Here is an 18906-nt window from a genome sequence, read left to right as displayed (position 1 = left end):
CCAATTCTAGCTTACTCTCTGTATATAAGCGTCTTTCTATCCTGTCTTGTAGAAGCCACAGATTCTCTTTTTTCTGACTGACAGCATACAGACAAATGAGCTTTCATTTCTGTTTAGCTCATAAAGATCAGTGAGTAAACTGGCGATTTCCTTTACAAATTAGCCATGAAATTTCCACTATTACCCAGATATTACTGTTGCAACATTTATCCTTATGTAAATAAGTATTGAGTCTTACTAGTTTACATTTATAAACAGATTTATAATTTTCACATGAACAATATTTTAGAAAACACTAGTTGATGCGAACAATTTTGAAAATACAATTACTTGCTAATAAAAGTAGACATTATTTTGAAAGACAAACATTAAATTTTAGTGAGGCAGATCGTGTTAATATCATATTTTAATGATTAAATCCTATTTTCAATTTTTATTTATATAGGCATTTCAATCTAATAAATTGAATCACGGAATGAATTAGTAGAAAGGACTAAGGGAGCCATGACAATAGATTTATAATTTACTTGGTGTGGCAAGAAGATAGCATCAAATGCACACAAAAAAAGTTAATGTGATTTTATTGCACAGAAGTACTTCATTTCAATGAAAGTAATAGTAAAGCTTTTTGGAAGCTATGCAGAATTACTTAATTTAGATGATAGAAACTTGTTCTTAGACATCATTTTAGGGGAAGAAAATAATTTTCTATTTCTATGCAGCTAAATAAATGAAAAGAGTTTTATTTCAGTATATCTTATGCAAAGCAATATTGGGTCTTTTACGAACCTCACAGAGGGAACAATTTTATTTTAATTCTGGCAGCTCAGCATGGATGAAAATCATGGAATTAGATAAGGTCTCCTTCCTATTGACTTATGGTTACTTAAAAGCAAAAGGGAGAAAAAAAAAACCCACAAAAATAATATATACCATATTTGGCTCAGGACGCAGCACTATGGGCACTCTGATAAAATACGTGTAGTATAATTGGTATATGTCTTCTGGAAATAAATTTGGCAATATATATGAATGCATACAGCTATCATTGCAGCAATTCTGTTTATAAGAATATATGCTAAGAACATAACAAAAATATGTGTAAAGCTATGTGTGTGTATGTGTTTGTGTCTATATATAGATATATATGTATGTTTACATAAAATGTGTATATATAAATATAGATGATATGTGTGATATGTATAGACACAGGTACACACACACATATATACATATACACTAATATATATAACATTTATTATATAAATATTTATTATAATATCAGTCCTAAGAGTGACTAAGTAAATTATGGCATATCCATACAATGGAGTACTATGCCACCATTTAAAATTACCATGTAGATTCAACTTAAATGTTTAATATATTTCTAAATATTTTAAAACCTATTGATACTAATAATTCCATAGTGTATAAGAGTATTATCGATATTTAAATAATTGAGAATAATAACACAAAATGTGAATAGCGGATATCACTGGTTTGCAGAATTTTTTTCATTTGTTTCTGTTTTACGTGTTTTCTGCTTTGGTTATACATTACTTTGAACACCAGTAATGCCATTGAAATGCCATTGAAAAATATCTGACCAAAGCCGACAATGATATCTTTGCAAGATTATAAGTGTGTGTGCAAAGATGTGTATGCTCATTCGGTGCACTTACCTTTGGCAAGGAAGCTCGTGATCCTGAACTCTGTGTCGTCATCGTCAGCACAGTGGTTATCCCCAGAGCTACCCTGGCCGGTGCCGCATCCATGTTGATCCAGAACGAAACCCAGGATAGAATAACGATCAGGAGACTGGGAATGTACATCTGGATCAGATAGTATCCCATTTGTCGCTCCAGATGGAATCTCACTTCTATACATGTAAACTTTCCTAATTGGTGGTAAGGTAAATACAGCAATTAGTACAAATAGGTCTTTGTTATGGCATCAAATATCACAATTTCTTTTCTTTTTCTTTCTTTCTTTTTTTTTTTTTTTTTGAGACAGGGTCTCACTCTGTCCCCCAGGCTGGAGTGAAGTGGACTGATCTCAGCTCACTATAGCCTGCGTCCCCCGGGTTCAAGACTTTCTCCTGCCTCAGTCTCCCCAGCAGCTGGGATTATAGGCATGCACCACCAAACCTGGCTGATTTTTTTTTTTTTTTTTGTAGAGATGTGGTTTCACCATGTTGGTCAGGCTGGTGTCGAATTCCTGACCTCAGGTCATCTGCCCACCTCAGCCTCCCAAAGTATTGGGATTACATGTGTGAGCCACTGCTCCTGACCACACAATTTCATTTTGATAAGGTTTCTGTCATATAACTTTCCATGATAATGAAAAGAGACTCATATTGATTCCTGAAAAAATATTTCTCACTGTTAGCATCAAGAAGCAATGTAGTAAGAGAATGTACTCTTGTAGGAAATAGCAGTAAACTTTATTACTTCCGGCTTGAAAAGCGCTTTACACTTGTCAAAATATCCAAAGATTTATTATTTCACTTGATTACGACAATTGCTTCTGAGGCAGACAGGAGAAACAGATACTTATTATATAAAGATCTTCTTTACTCATTGACTGTTTCTGATGCTTTGAGTGCTTCTTTAAAGCCAGGTGCTATTTGTTCCAGAAGCCTTTCCATTTTCTTTAAAGTAAGTGCGAGAGGATAAATACAATTGAACACGAATGATTCCTTGAATAATAAAGCAAACAAGTAGGAAAATATATGCTATTTCCCATTAATACTTTTGAAAATAAAAGCACACTTACTAAAAACAAGTGGGATCCATTTGTAGTAGATACGTATGCTTTTGTGTCTCTATTATTTACCTCTATTTTGGTGAGCAATACGTGGAGGAGTAAATGATGGTTTAATAAACATTAAGTTGATATTTTTTGTTTGTGTCCTGTTCTACTCCCTACTCTATTGATATTGATTTATACTACTCTATGTTATCTCTCCTTTATAAAAATTGTTCTTCTAAATCACCAAGTTCTTGGTTTAATTGTTTTTATTTGAATTATTTTAAGAAGGATGAGGTCAGAAAGTTATTCTGCTCTTTAAGTAGCATTCTGTTAGTTATCATGAAAGAAAGATGTTAAAGAGCAATTGCTGTCCTATTGCTAGGTAGGACTCAGTGCGAGTGACTTGGGCCATGCGTGCTTGCACAGGTGAGGCAAGGGCGCTATATCTGGATGAACCCATGCATGTGTTTGCGGAGCTTAAGTCTCAACAAAAGTTCACAAAGTCTGGGAAATGTAGGTTCCACTCTTAGGCGAATAGTAATCAGAAACATATGTGCAAACCATACATGATCCTTTTATCAATTTGTCAAATATATACAAAATGCCTAAAGATTCCTGAAACATAATAAATATAAAGATTTAAATTTTTCTATGAAAAATAATGAAATGGAATAAAACAAGAATAACTGATTCAGGTGATTCTCAAGGAAAAAAATAAACTCCATTGTGTTTTTATTTAAAAAGAGTGTTTTTCAAAGTTCAGAATCAGAAAAATGCAAATCAAAACTACAATAAGTACAATCCCAGCACTTTGGGAGGCCGAGGCGAGCAGATCACGAGGTCAGGAGATCAAGACCATCCTCACTAACATGGTGAAACCCCGTCTCTACTAAAAATACAAAAAAAAAAAAAAAAAAAAAAAAATTAGCCGGGCGCCTGTAATCCCAGCTACTCAGAAGGCTGAGGCAGGAGAATGGCGTGAACCCGGGAGGCGGAGCTTGCAGTGAGCCTAGATCACGCCACTGCACTCCAGCCTGGGCGACAGAGCGAGACTCCGCCTCAAAAAAAAAACCAATAAGATATTCTCTCACCCTAATAAAATAACTACTATGAGAAAGGCAGAAAACAACAAATGTTGATGAGGAAGGGGAGAAAGGGGAGTACTTGTACCCCATTGGTGGGAATACAGATTAGTCCAGCTACCAGAGAAAAGAGTATAGGAGTTCCTTGAAAAAGTAAAAGTAAAAATACCATATGCAATACTGGGAATATATCCAAAAAAAAGAAAATCAGTGTATTGAAGAGATACCTGTTCATTGCATGTTTGCTGAAGCCCAATTCACAATAGCTAAGATAGGGAACCAACCCAAATGTCCCTCAGTGGAAGAATGGATGAAGAAAATGTAGTATATATACACAATGGAATATTATTCAAACAAAAAAGAATGACATTCTATCATTTGCAGCAACATGGATAAAACTAGATGATAAGCCAGGCATAGAAAGACAATATCATATGTTCTCATGCATATGTGGGAGCTAAAATAATTGACTTCATTGTTGTAGTAAAGAGAATAGTGGTTTTGAGAGGCTGAGAAGAAGGCAGGTGAAGAGGTTGGTGAGTGGGTTTAAAAATACACTTAGAATGAGTAAGTTCTAGTGTTCAATAGCATAATGAGGATAACTACAGTTAACAATAATTTATTGCACATTTCAAAATAGAAAGAAGAAAAGATTTGGAATGTTTTCAGCACAAAGAATTGATAAATATGTGAGGTGATAGGTATCCCAGTTACCCAGATTTGATCATTACAGATTTCATGTTTGTATTAAAATATCACATGTACCTCCAAAAACATGTACAGCTATTATGGATCTATAAAAATTTAAAAATGTTTTTATAATATTGCTGGGAAAGAAAATAAAGGGATACACACATGAACACAAATATACACCATTGCTTGTATATAAATAAATATACTTAGTGTATGTGGATCTGAAGAGATAAAAGAACAAGTTGGACAAAATATCCATCACTTATGCATGGCAGCAGACCCCAGAAATATAGTGATCAACAGAATCAATGTAATACAAACTTAAGACAGTGAAAGAAATATGCAATAAATAAATAAACATAAAATTGAATGATATAATTTCAGATGGTGAAAGCAGAATTTGGGCATTTAACACTTATTGTGACATATGGATGTTTCAAGAGTTGGCATTTGAATAACCCTGAAGGAAGTGGGAGTATTAGACCTGGAACAATTTCGGGAAGAACTTTACATGCAGAAGGAAGAGCAAGAGCAAAGGCCCTGAGACAGACAGAGATGAGTTTGGAGTATATAAGCAAGCAAGTCATTGTGGCAGGGTACTACGGAGCAAGGGGAAGAGAGATAAAAGATTTTGGAGAAATTACTAGCAGGAGACAGATAACAGGATGCTGTAGCATATAACTAATAAATACTTCAGGATAGTGAAAATACAACTGAATAAATCCTCTAATTTTGTGCAATTAATTTGTATATGAAAACATTTTTAACTTAAGTGTATTTCATTTTATGGGAGGAAAGGGTATTTTATAAATTTGGTCTTAGGTAACCCAGTATTGTTGTTTGTTGTATTTTCACAAGTAACATAAAAGACATATGTGGAATCTAGGCCTATTATTGGAAAACAAAAGAAGATTCTTGTGCATTGTAAAAGCAAATATGAAATGGAGTCTGGGATCTGAAGCAAATTAACCACATACTTGAATGAGGACTCTATGAGATGCTTTCATTCTCTACGTAATTTGGGCAAGTTATTCTGCTTCTGGACAGTACAGTGCTTCTAGAATGTAAAGTTGTAAGGTCTCTATGATATCTCCCAAGATGTCCCATTCCTTGCTTACGGTAGGCATTCATAAATGTAAGTTCTTTTCTTTTAAGCTGTAATAGCTCATTTGATAACTCGAGGAAGTATGCAAACTTCCTTTACACTAAGGAAGCGTCTCGAGTCCCTCTGTCATAAAACTTCATCCCTAATTGATGTTTACAACTTCACCTCTTGTTCTGGGTTAAATGGTATCTCCCTAAGATTCATGTCCACCCAGAACCTGTGAATGTGAACTGACTTGAAAATAAAGGATTTGCAGATACAATCAAGTTAAAATGAAATTGTCCTGGATAAGAGGGGGTCCCAAATCCAACATTACTGACGTCCTTATAGAAAGAGGGAAATTTGGACACAGAAACATAGACACATGGGGGAATCCCACATGACTCTGGAGGCAGAGACTGAAATGATGCATCTGCAAGCTGAGAAACAAGGTTTTCCAGAAACAGGTAGTCAGGAAGAGACAGGGAAAAACTCTTCCCTAAAGCTCTGAGGGAAAGCATGGCTCTGCTGACACCTTGAATGTTGTATTCCTAGCCTCCAGAACTGTGAGAGAACACATTTCTGTTAAGTCACCGTTTGTGATAGGTTGTTACGGCAGCGCGAGGAAACTAATATACCTCCGTAAGTCAACTCTAGGGGAGTTTTAGCATCTGTCTAAGGGAACTGAGCAAGGACGGTGCCATTGACTTGCCTGCTCTTTATCTTTGTGTGGACATGTTAAACTTGAACTCCCTAATAAGTTAGATATCAGCTTCGTCTCTGAGTGAAAAGGAAAACAGTGGTGACTTTTTGATCAGATATTGTGAATTTGCTAAGGAGATAAGAGAGACTAGGGACTTTGTATAGTGAAAGGTCAGAGCACAGTTCTGGAAAATGCTGAGTCCACGATGAATCATAGTAACTGTAATGAAATGATAAGAACAGCAGCTGATGCTAGTGCGAGGCCATGTAGTCACCACAATGGAATGATGCCTCAATCATTCAGAGAATGGAATTCTCTGAATTCCATTACTTTCTAACTGAATGCATACATTCAACTGTGTAGTTAGAATATTTCTTATGGAAATAGCCCATGTTAATTAAAGTAACTGAACAGAATTTGCCGATGTGCAGATACCACATTGAGTCTCTAAATTCTTAGTGTTGATAACTATATCTGATATTTATCTCAAGTGTCTTAGTGTGAATAGTAGATGCTTAGGTAAAAGTAACACTGAAATGCATGAAAATATGACAAAGGGAGAAGTCAGGCAACAAAGCTTTTCTTTTTTTTAGCGGAAACAGTGTTTACTGTCCAAGAAAGGTCAAAAACACATTTTATTGCTCACAGAAATTAAAAGAATAGTTTTGGAAACATTATTACTATGTAATCATGAGCTTTTCATTGAAAATTATTTAAAGATAATTGAACACCAAGCATTACTTTGGTCTCATACAGACCAATTATTTAACAATATGTAATGAATCAAAGTATTGATAAGTTTCAAATGCATCCATTTTCCGCTATATGCCTATGAAAAACGGTGATCTAAGAAGAGTTAAATAACTTAGCATTATAATGAAGAAACATCTGGATATCATAAAACCACAAGTAGTCAGTGTAAAGAACACTACTCAACCCCTACCTGTATTGTAATGTTTTGTGCAGTATCGTAAGTCTTTTTCTTCTTTCAACAGAAACTGGGGCAAAGTGAGTCCTTCTGCCACTTGTACAGGTGCCTCATCTTGCCATTCAAAAATGAGATCATTCATTGTGTACCCAACTAGGCAAAACATAATAAAAATATGAATAGTCTAAAAAGGGCATTCAAAGAAAAGAAATACAAATTACTTTATAGTCACATAGGATGAGAAGACCAAACAGTGTCATCTTATAGTAACTCTCTGGATGGAGCTATTCATTGCCCAATTCCATTTCATAAATGTCTGTGGAATCTATTCATGTGGAACTCCCACCAAATAATATGAGAAAACAAAGTGGACTTATTAAAAGTATACCATGGTGTGTTGAAACTTGAAGGGACATGCATATACATTCTTTCCTTGGGATGGGTATCTACTGGATTAATTTGGTAATTTTTATTTTGATTTCATTCTATCTGCTTTCTCCTTACTTTGAAATTATTCAGGACTTTCTCAACAAAAACTGAAATTGTCACTTGTTAGAAAATGGCTTTTTTTTTTTTTTTTTTGTGAGATGGGGTCTTGCTCTGTCACCCAGGCTGGAGCGCAGTGGCATGATCTCTGCTCACTGCAGCCTCTGCCTCCTGGGTTCAAGTGATTCTTCTGCCTCAGTGTCCCAAGTAGCTGGGACTACAGGCACATGCCACCACACCCTGTTAATTTTTGTATTTTTCGTAGAGACAGGGTTTTACCATATTGGCCAGGCTGCTCTCAAACTTCTGATCTCGTGATCTGCCTGCCTTGGCCTCCCAAAGTGCTGGGATTACAAGCATCAGCCACCGTGCGCAGCCAGAAAAATGACTTAAACTTAGTGTAAGAATAAATGTCAGAAATCTCTTAATTATATACAGATTGTTCAAGGATTTAGGCATGTTAATTTTACTTCTGTTGTGTTTCGAACCTCTCCAGAGTTGCACGTAGATAGCATTTATTTCTGGGCACTTAAACCCAATTAGAAAATATCTACAAAGTGAAAGTGGAGAGGAAATGGAAATTTATGTTTTCGTGAAGATTTTGATACACATTTCATCATTTAATGATTCACCAATTTCTTACATTAATTTGAATTAAGCATTTAATTCAAAGAGAGGGGAGCATTCATTATTGATATATATGGACTTTAAAAATTTCCATCCTTTATAAATAAAGAAAACAAAGTGGACTCATTAAAAGTATACCATGACATGTCAAAACTTGAAGGGACATGCCATGGTATACTATTTATAAATAGTCAAGGTTTGGGCCAGACAAATTATATGTTTATCATGGAAAAATTTCAACTCCTTAAGCCATAATGTTGAATAGAATTGGAGTATTTTCTTTAGAATTTCTTGAACAGGCAAATAAAAGTTTATTATAGAATGCATGTATTTTCTTTGCTCTTTGGAACATCTACACCAGTATATTACTGGAAGCTGTTGTATTTTAAAAAAGTATATTTTCACTATCATAAAGGATTCTCTTTTCCCCCCTCATGAAAATAAATAACAACTTGGGGGAAAAAAACACACACAAAGAAAATGACTTAAACTGTAACATCTGTGGGGGGAAAGTACTACCACATAATACCTCCTTGATTTAATCATTAAACATGGGACAGTTTGTGGAGGTGGAAACCCTTGCACATAATATCAGTGAATTCAGCACAGAATTGATTAATGGATTTTGTAATAGGTCAGCAGCCTTTAGTAAACTAAAATTTCCTATTTCTATATGGGAGCTATCTAAGAACTGCAGAATTTTATCTTTTCCTTCCCTCTGAGTGAGAAGCTGTTGAAATGTATGTTTAAAGACTACTGCAGAAAATGAGTCAAAAGTGAATGGGACCTGTGGGGCAGAACTGTTGTTACTTTGATCAATGAGTTTCTTGATGCACAACTACCACAGAGGTAGAAAGAGAGAGGAGGCATGGTGTGGCCTCTGAACCAAGTCAAATGGTCGACATGTTAAAAGCAGTTGGGGGCAGTGGCTCACGTCTGTAATCCCAGCACTTTGGAAGGCTGAGGCGGGCCAATCACCTGAAGTCAGGAGTTTGAGACCAGCCTGGCCAACGTGGTGAAAGCCCATCTCTACTAAAAAACACAAAAATTACCCGGACTTGGTGGTGGGCACCTTTAATCCCAGCTACTTGGGAGGCTGAGGCAGGAGAATAATTTGAACCCAGGAGGTGGAGGTTGCAGTGAGCCAAGATCGACCATTGCACTCCAACCTGGGCAACAGAGTAAGACCCTGTCTCAAAAAAAAGAAAAGGCAGAAGCTCCAGGTCTGTGAAGCAGCACAGAAGGGAAATGGTCCCAAACAAATTCTCCTGGAAACAAGCTTGTATTGTAGGGAAGAGGCTATGTGAGTGACTGGAAACAATTGGCATGGAGTAGGTTAGGCTGAATAGAACACTGAGTAGGGAAAGGAACTCATCACCCTCCACCCTCCCCAATACCTGGGAAAAACTCTCCCAGACACAGTGAAATCTGATCCAACTGTGGTGGTAGTGACTGGAGCCAGATGCCCTACCACACTTGACCCTTAGGAATACCTCACAGCACCCACGCCACAGGCAGTGGAGATGGTAGTAGTAAGAGCGTCACTGACCAGATCTCTTTGGACTGTATGTGATTCTGCTGCTGAAGATTTCAGCAGAAGTGTCGTCAGTGTGATGGCTCATTGTGGAGCAAGCGCTATTTGGTAGAGTTTGTGAAGTCACTGAGATTGAAGGAAGTGTGCATCTACATCTGAATTTTGACTCCAGAACAGATGTGAGAACCTGAAGGACTGTCCCCTAGGCTGATGGATTTAACACAGCAGGGACTTAATACTTGCTTATACTAGAATACATTTATTTCATTGACCCCTGAAATTAATAATGGTTTGATTGGTAATAATAGAAAGCTTTCACTTTCATTCATAAGTCCTTTAATATGTCCATTATAAATACAATTTTACTGAGAAAGTAGATGCACATTTCTCAAAGATTTAAGGATACTAAAATAGGCACCAATTCTACCTCCTGCCAGATAAGACATGTTTCTCATTCTTCCACACCTATAATCACTGAAGACAAAATATGTTTGATTGTGTCCCAGTTTAGATAGATGAATGGAAAAATGACCTGAAACTTCATTTCGTTTTTATATTCTAAAATTTTCTCAAGGTGTGCTGTGAAATGAAACTAGCTTTATGAAATTTCTTCAAAGACAAGCTTTATTTAGTTGCTAATACAATTTACAGACAGTATATGTAGCTCACTTTTGTTTCAAAGAGTCATCCACATTAGTTTAGGTATGTGTATTTCATAATCATAGTATAACACTTCATTATGGTTCAAAAAGTACTTAAGTTTGAAACCAGAAGGAAGATAGTAAGAGACAATGGTTAGGTGCAATTCCTTTATTTGAGTAACTTACTGGTTGTTAATGACAGCAACTAAGTGATAATATTGTCTCAACAAACTCTCAGACATAATTTTAAAAAATCAATACTTTTTTATAAAATTCAAAATGTTTTGAGATCCTTATGCTATTGGTTGGTAGATCTTTATGCAAGTCTGAGAATGTTAAAGAGAACAGACTGGCTAATGAGATCAAGATTGTGAGCTGAACTACCTTATACCACAGTAAGCTTCCCAATGAATACTAATTTATTCAGGGAACAGACATTAACTCTAACTGCAGTCAACAACCTCGTATGGTAGCTACCATAAAACACGTAAACAAATGGCTCAGTGCAACCAAATGCTTGTTTTATCAAAGAGTTGTTCACCGAGTACCAACTGTATGGAAGGTGTCCTGCTAGGCTTCAGGCAACGTGATATATTATTGCCGAATAAAGAGTAAGTGGCATGGGAGAGGCAGAAAGTGCTGTGTCCTTTTAGCACAGGGTTCTGTGACATCTACCTAGGCCTCATTTGAGCTGGATCTTGAAAACAAGGCAGAGCCTGCATATAAAGTATGCAAAAGGTGAAGAACTTTCGGCTCAAGAAGCAGCAAAATCATTTGAAAGAAACTGCGAACTCCCAAGGTTTATAATAGCAATGGGAACAGCTTCGTTTGTCTAGAGCCAGTTTGCATGAAGAAGCATATAAAGTGACAAATAATGTAAGACGATGTTAAGTTTAAATTTCCAGTTTAAAAGTTTGATCATTGGAATCTTTTGAGCAAGTGGCGAACCACAAAAATTGTAACTGAGTAGCATCACTCTAGCAGGGTTCTTTCATGGAATTCACAAGGTCAAAACTGCTTTCATAATCATTTGCCTTTTTCATTGTGTCAACATTCGCCCTGATGTTGAAAAAACAATGATGGGCAAAACTTCTAGTGCTTTTGCACAAATAAAGGGGCTGGCACCAAACTGTGCTAGGAGTTACTGTATTTTTACTACCATATCTTGCAGTAAAAACAATCCCATTTTTATTTATGAATGTCTTTGATCCTTTATGAAACAGTCAATATCTTATAGTAAAAACAATGTCACTTTTAATTCAGAATGTTCTTGATCTTTGATGAAGCACTAACAATGATTAATTTTATTAAATTTGGACCCTATGTAAGTACCTTTTAATATTCTGTGTGTCAAAATGGGAAGTCTGCACAAAATACTCAGCTGCAGGCTGTAATATGATTCTTTCAAGGAGAATCATTGGTGTCTTTGAGTTGCAAGCCGGAACTAGCTTGGGTTTTTTGTGAAATACTATTTTTTATGTGAAAAAAATGGGTGGAAACTGTGGTTACTGTGCCTAGGTATTTGGCAGACCATTTTCTCAAAGATGAAGGAAGTGAACTTATCTGAACGTGTCATGTTAAGGGAAACAACAGACAGTATTTGCTGTCAATGATACATTTTGAACTTTCAAGTCAAAATTGGAATTTTGGAGAAATTTTTGTTACACCATGAGCTTGATAGCTTCCCAATACTTAAAGATTTTTTGATGGCCTTGATGGTAACATCAACAAATGTGATATTTTGATGTGTACAATGAAGTGTGTCAGCTGTTTGGAAGATCTAAATAACTCATCAATCTGATATTTTCAAAATGACAAAAACGTGTTTAAAAAGCATACACGAAAGACCCATTCAAAGTGCAAGATAGACAAGTTCGTTTTAACTTAAATGAGTAGGAAGAGTTTATTGATATGGTTTCCAATTCCACATTGCAATTAATCTTTAAGAGACTTAAAGTTTTTTGCCTTCATAAGAAGGCAAAACAAAACAAAACCAAAAAACGAAAACCCTCTCATTCTTCTGCAATGGTCCACAAGGATTATAAGTCAGAGGTAACATTTCAGTAGATAATTTAACCAAAATTGGCACATAATTAACTATGTGCTTACAGGAAAAAAAGGAAAATTTCAAAGTTTTCAGTCTAAGTCACTGACAAGTAGCTATGCAACAATATTTGCTTGTATTTCATACCTCATGGCATTAGAGTAGCTTTCTTTGACCATCTAATAAAACATCTTTCCTCCAGTTACTCTACCTTACCTATTTTCTGTTTATTTTTTCCATAGTACTTATCCTTACCTAACGTTATATATATATTCATCAGGTTTTGACATTATATATATTCATCAGGGTTTTTATTTTGTTTTCCCACTTTGTCTCCTAGAATTTACTCTTTATAGAAAAAGAAATTTATTCTGTTTTAGTCAGTGGCATATTTTCTATTACCTAAAATAGTACATGGCCAGCATATAGCAGGTGCTTGAATATTTGAATTAGAAATAGAGAAGATATAAAGGGGAAGGAGGAAATGTGTGTGTGTGTGTGTGTTACTTTATTTTGAGTTGCCTTGAATTTGAGATGGTAGCAGAAGATGAAGGTGTTGAACCTAAGAAGTCGCAACATTGACTTATATGTTGAAGGTAGTTGAAATCATGGAACTAGATATTGGAAATGAGTTTAGGATTGAAGATATAAGTTAAGAACCACTATCTACATATACTAATTTAAATTATTGATTATTTGAAAACATCAGAGAGATAATATATAAATGAAGAGGAAGAGCTATAAAGAATCTTAGAGAATGCATTGGAAGAGAAAAGTGATGACAGGAGAGTAATAATCAAAATAGAAAATCCAAAGAGGTACATTTCAGTTACATAGAAATAAGAATATCTAATGGAATTATCTGATCATTGTATTTTAAGGTGATAAGTTTCCCAAAAGCAGAGGCTGGGAAATCATTTTTCAGGAATGTTATAAGAGACATTCAATGTTTTAGTTAAAACTAACTGGTTTAGTTAAAGTAGATGAACTCTAACTAAGGCTTTTCCAACCCTTTGGTTTTATAATATGCTTAAGTATAGCTTTACAAATCTGTCTAATTAAAATGCACTATAAAATAAAACAATAAGAAGCATTTGGTCCTGTTATAGAAATAGGAAGACTGATCAAAGGAACCAAAGATAAAATTTAGAAAGAAATCTAAGTATGTATACACATATAATAATTGTACTATTTGCAAGTATCACAGTAAGATAGTGGAATATCAAATGGACCATAGCAATGTGAATATCTGTGTAGCAGCAGAGTAAGATGCAGATGTAATCTTGAGAGATACAGAAAAGGCCTCTGAAGCCTGACTTCTTTTTATTTTGTATAAATATATCGAGTACAAGTGTAATTTTGTTACATGCATAGATTGCTTAGCATTGAAGTCAGGGTTTTTAGAGTATCCATTACCCAAATAATGTATATTATATCCATTAAGTAACTTCTCAGCCTCCCCCTCTTCCCACCCTGTCAGCCTTCTGAGTTTCCACTGTCTATCATTCTACACTCTGTCCATATGTTCTTCAGGACTCTTCACAGTAGCAAAGATGTGGATTATTTTTGAATATACAAAATGCTCTAGGCTAACCTTGAATGTAAAGAGGCTAAATGCCCCGCTTAAAAGGCACAGAGTTGTAAGTTGCATTAAAAAAAAAAAAAGCAAGACCTAATGGTATGCTGTCTTCAAGAGACCTATCTCACAAATAATAACACTCATAGGCTCAAAATAAAGGGAGGGAGAAAAATTTACCAAGCAAATGGAAGGCAGAAAAAATGAGGAGTTGCAATCCTAGTGTCAGACAAAACAGATTTCAAACCATTGATCTCCATCAATGGATGACCAGATAAAGAAAATGTGAAATATATACACAATGGAATACTATTCAGCCATAAAAAGAATGAAACTATACCTTTTGCATCAATATAGATGTAACTGGAGGCCATTATCTTAAATAAAATAAGTCAGACAAAGAAGACAAATACTGCATGTTCTCATTTATAAGTGAGAAAAAACATAATATGTACACATTGGCTTAGAAATTATTTAAACACCGTAACTTTATTTGTATATTTTGTTCTCTGTTAGAAGGGCCTACTTCTTTATTATTTTCAAAACTACCTTTGCCGTGTATAGACTTTCATATTTCAGATTAATATCCAATTGAAAATCATGTTAGGATTTTCATTTACATTGCATTGAAATTATGGCTCAATTCTGAGAGAATAACATTTTCACAATAATGTATTTAAATAACCTCAGAAATGCACAATGTGGATAAATCATTCAAAATAGAGTCCAAAATCAGACCTATGTGTGGAAATTTAAGGTAAAAATGACACTTTTTGTTTTGTAGTTTTTAATTTTTTATTATTGTATTTATTTATTCAGTTTTAAATTTTAGGTCTGAGGGTACATTTGAAAGTTTGTTACATACGTAAACACATGTCATAGGGCTTTGCTGTACATATTATTTCATCACCTAGGTATTAAGTCCAGTATCCAATAGTTGTTTTTTCTGCTCCTCTCCCTTCTCCTCCTCTCCCACTTCAAGTAGATGCCACTGTCTGTTGTTCCCTTCCTTGTGTTCATACGTTCTTATTATTTGGTTCCCACTTATAAGTGAGAGCATGAGGTATTTGTTTTTTTCTTCCTGCATTAGTTTGCTAAGGATAATAGCCTCCAGCTCCATCAGTGTTCCCACAAAATACATGATCTTGTTCTTTTTATGACTGCATAGTATTCCTTGTTTTATATGTACCACATTTTCTTTATCCCTTTATCCAGCCTGTCATGGATAGGCATTTAGGTTGATTTCAAGTGTTTGCTATTGTGAATAGTGCTGCTATGAACATTCGTGTGCATGTGTCTCTATGGTACAATGATTTATATTCTTCAGATTATATATCCAATAACAGGATTGCCAGGTTGAATGGTAGTTCTGCTTTTAGCTCCTTGAGGAATGGTCATACTGCTTTCCACAATGGTTGAACTTATTTACACTCCCACTAACTGTGAATAAGTGTTCCCTTATCTCTGCAACCTCACCAGCATCTGTCATTTCTTGACTTTTTAGTAATAGCCATTTTGACTAGTGCAAGATCGTATCTCATTGTAGTTTTGACTTGCATTTCTCTAATGGTCAGTGATGTTGAACTTTTTTTCATATGAAAAAATGTGCTGGCCACTTGTCTTGTTTTGAAAAGTGTCTGTTTATGTCCTTTGCCCACTTCTTAATGGGGTTGTATCTTCTCTTATTGTAAATTTGTTAAAATTCCTTATAGATGTTGGGTTTTAGGCCTTTGTCAGATGCACAGTTTGCAAATATTTTCTCCCATTCTGTGGGTTGTCTCTTTACTTTGTTGATAGTCTCTTTTAATGTGCAGAAATTCTTAAATATAATTAGTTCCTACTTGTTTATTTTTGCTTTTGTTGCAATTGCTTTTGGTGTCTTTATCATGAAATCTTTGTCCATTGCTATGTCCAGGATGGTATTTCTTAAGTTATCTTCTAGGGTTTTTGCAGAATTGGGTTTTACCTTCAAATATTTAATACATCTTGCGTTGATTTTTGTATATAGTGTAAGGAAGGAGTCCAGCTTCAATCTTTTGCTTGTGACTAGCCAGTTATCCCAGCACCATTTATTGAATAGGGAATCTCTTCCCCATTGATTGTGTTTGTCAACGTTTTCAAAGATCAGATGGTCGTAGATGTTTTATCTTTTTTCTGGGCTTTCTATTCTGTTCAGTTCGTCTATATATCTGTTTTTGTACCAGCACCCTTCTCTTCTGGTTACTCTAGCCTTGTAGTATAGTTTAAATTCAGGTAGCATGATGCCTCTATATTTTGCTTAGGATTGCCTTGGCTATTCAGGCTCTTCTTTGGTTCCATATGCGTTTTAAAATATATTTTTCTAGTTCTGTGAAGAATGTCATTGGTAATTTTATAGAAATAGCATTGAATCTGTAAATTGCTTCGGGCTAACCTTGAATGTAAATGGGCTAAATGTCCCGCTTAAAAGGGCACACAGTGGCAAGCTGGATTAAAAAAAAGACCTAATAGTATACTGTCTTCAAGAGACCAATCTCACAGATAATGACACTCATTGCTCAAAGTAAAGAGATGGAGGAAAATCTACCAAGCAAATGGAAAACAGAAAAAGCAAGGATTGCAATCCTAGTTTTAGACCAAACAGATTTAAAAGCAAAAAAGATAAAAAATGACAAAGAAGGTAAAGGGTTCAATTCAACAGGAAGACCTAGCTATCCTAAATATATATGCACCTACCACAGGGGCACCGAGATTCATAAAGCAAGTTCTTAGAGACCTACAAAGAGAAATAGACTCTCACACAATAATACTGTGAGACTTCAACAGTACACTGAGAGTGTTAGTCAGATCGTCAAGTCAGAAAAGCAAAAAACATATTCAGGATGTAAACTTGACACTGGACCAAAAGAATCTAATAGACCTTTACAGCACTCTCCACCCAAAACCAGCAGAATATACATTCTTCTCTTCACTACATGGCACATACCCTAAAATTGACCATGTAATTGGACATAAAACAATCCTCAACAAATTTAAAACTAATGAAATCATACCAAACACACTTTTGAACCACAGTGCAATCAAAACAAAAGTCCACACTATGAAAACTGCTCAAAAGCATGCAAACACATGAAAATTAAACAACACAGTCCTGAACGACTTTGGGGTAAATAATAAAATTAAGGCAGAAATCAAGTTCTTTAAAAATAATGAGAACAAAGATACAACATACCAGAACCTCTGGGACACAACCAAGGCAGTGTTAAGGAGGAAACTGATAGCACTAAATGTCCACATCAAAAAGGCGGAAAGATCTCAAATTAACAACTTAACTTCACAACTGAAAGAATTAGAGAAGCAAAAACAAATCAACCCCACAGCTAGCAGAAGACAAGAAATAACAAAAATCAGAGTGGCTCAGATGGAAATCAAGCCACAAAAAAGCCATTCAAAAGATCAAAAAATCCAGTAGTTTTTTTTTTTTTGAAAACATTAATAAAACTAGGCCACTAGCTAGACTAATAAAGAAGAAAGGAGAGAAAGTCCAAATAAATATAATTAGAAATGATGAAGGGAATGTTACTACTGACTCCACAGAAATAAAAACAACCATCAGAAACTATCATGAACACCTTTACACACACAAACTAGAAAACCTAGACGGGATGCTTAAATTCTGGACATGTACAGTTTCTCAAGACTAAGCCAAGAAGAAATTGATTCCCTAAACAGACCAATAACAACCTCCAAAATTGAATCAGTAATAAATAGCCTACCAACCAAAAAAAAAAAAAAAAAAAAAAAAAAGCCCGGGAGCCGATAGATTCACAGAATCATAGTTCTGAATTTTACCAGATGTACAAAGAAGAGCTGGTACCATTTTTACAGAAGCTATTCCAAAAAATTGAGGAGGAGGGACTCCTCCCCAGCTTATTATATGAGGCCAGAATCATCTTGATACCAAATCCTGGCAAAGACACAACAAAAAAATAAAACCTCAGGCCAATATCCTTGATGAACATCGGTGTAAAAATTCTCAACAAAATAATTTCAAACTGAATCCAGCAGCACATCAAAAAGCTAATACACCATGATCAAGTAGGCTTCATTCTCAGGATGCAACGTCGGTTCAACATATGCAAATCAATAAATGTGATTCATCATGTAAATAGAACAAAAGACAAAAACCAAATGATTATCTCAATAGACTCAGAGAAAGCTTTTGATAAAATTCAACACTGCTTCATGTTAAAAACTCTCAATAAACTAGGTATTGAAGGAAAATACCTCAAAGTCATAGGAGCCATCTCTGACAAACATGCAGCCAACATTATACTGAATAGTCAAAAGCTGGAAGCATTCCCCTTGAAAATTGGCACAAGACGAGAATGTCCTCTCTCACCAATTTATTCAACATAGTATTGAAAGTCCTAGCTAGAGCGATCAGGCAAGAGAAAGATACAAAGGATATCCAAATAGGAAGAGAGGCTGTCAAACTACCTCTGTTTGTAGATGACGTGATTTTATATCTAGAAAACCCCATAGTCTTGGCTCGAAAGCTCCTCCAGCTGATAAACAACTTCAGCAAAGTTTCAGGATACAAAATCAATGTACAAAAATCACTATGATTCCTACACACCAGCAACAGCCAAACTGAGAGCCAAATCAGAAAGGCAATTCAATTTACAAATGGCACAAAATAACAAAATAATAAAATACCTAGGAATAACCAGGCATGTGAAAGAAAGATCTCTACAATGAGAATTACACAACACTCC

The 18906-nt window shown here is 35.2% G+C and overlaps 1 protein-coding gene across 2 annotated transcripts in view; it reads right to left on the bottom strand.

The window, feature by feature from the left end:
* The window catches only part of GLRA3 (glycine receptor alpha 3), a 176111-nt gene that overhangs the window by 36338 nt on the left and 120867 nt on the right, over positions 1–18906 (bottom strand). For both annotated transcript variants that reach the window (XM_050789937.1, XM_050789938.1), the window contains exons 6-7: positions 7257–7394; positions 1683–1897 (exon numbers count right to left, since the gene is read on the bottom strand). In XM_050789937.1, coding sequence (XP_050645894.1) covers positions 1683–1897; positions 7257–7394 — 353 coding nt within the window. The remainder of the gene's footprint in view (positions 1–1682; positions 1898–7256; positions 7395–18906) is intronic.

Source organism: Macaca thibetana, chromosome 5, assembly GCF_024542745.1.
Source record: "Macaca thibetana thibetana isolate TM-01 chromosome 5, ASM2454274v1, whole genome shotgun sequence".
Classification (NCBI taxonomy): domain Eukaryota; kingdom Metazoa; phylum Chordata; class Mammalia; order Primates; family Cercopithecidae; genus Macaca; species Macaca thibetana.
The sequence above is the reverse complement of the archived record's forward strand: the minus strand, read 5'-3'. Positions and strand labels throughout refer to the sequence as shown.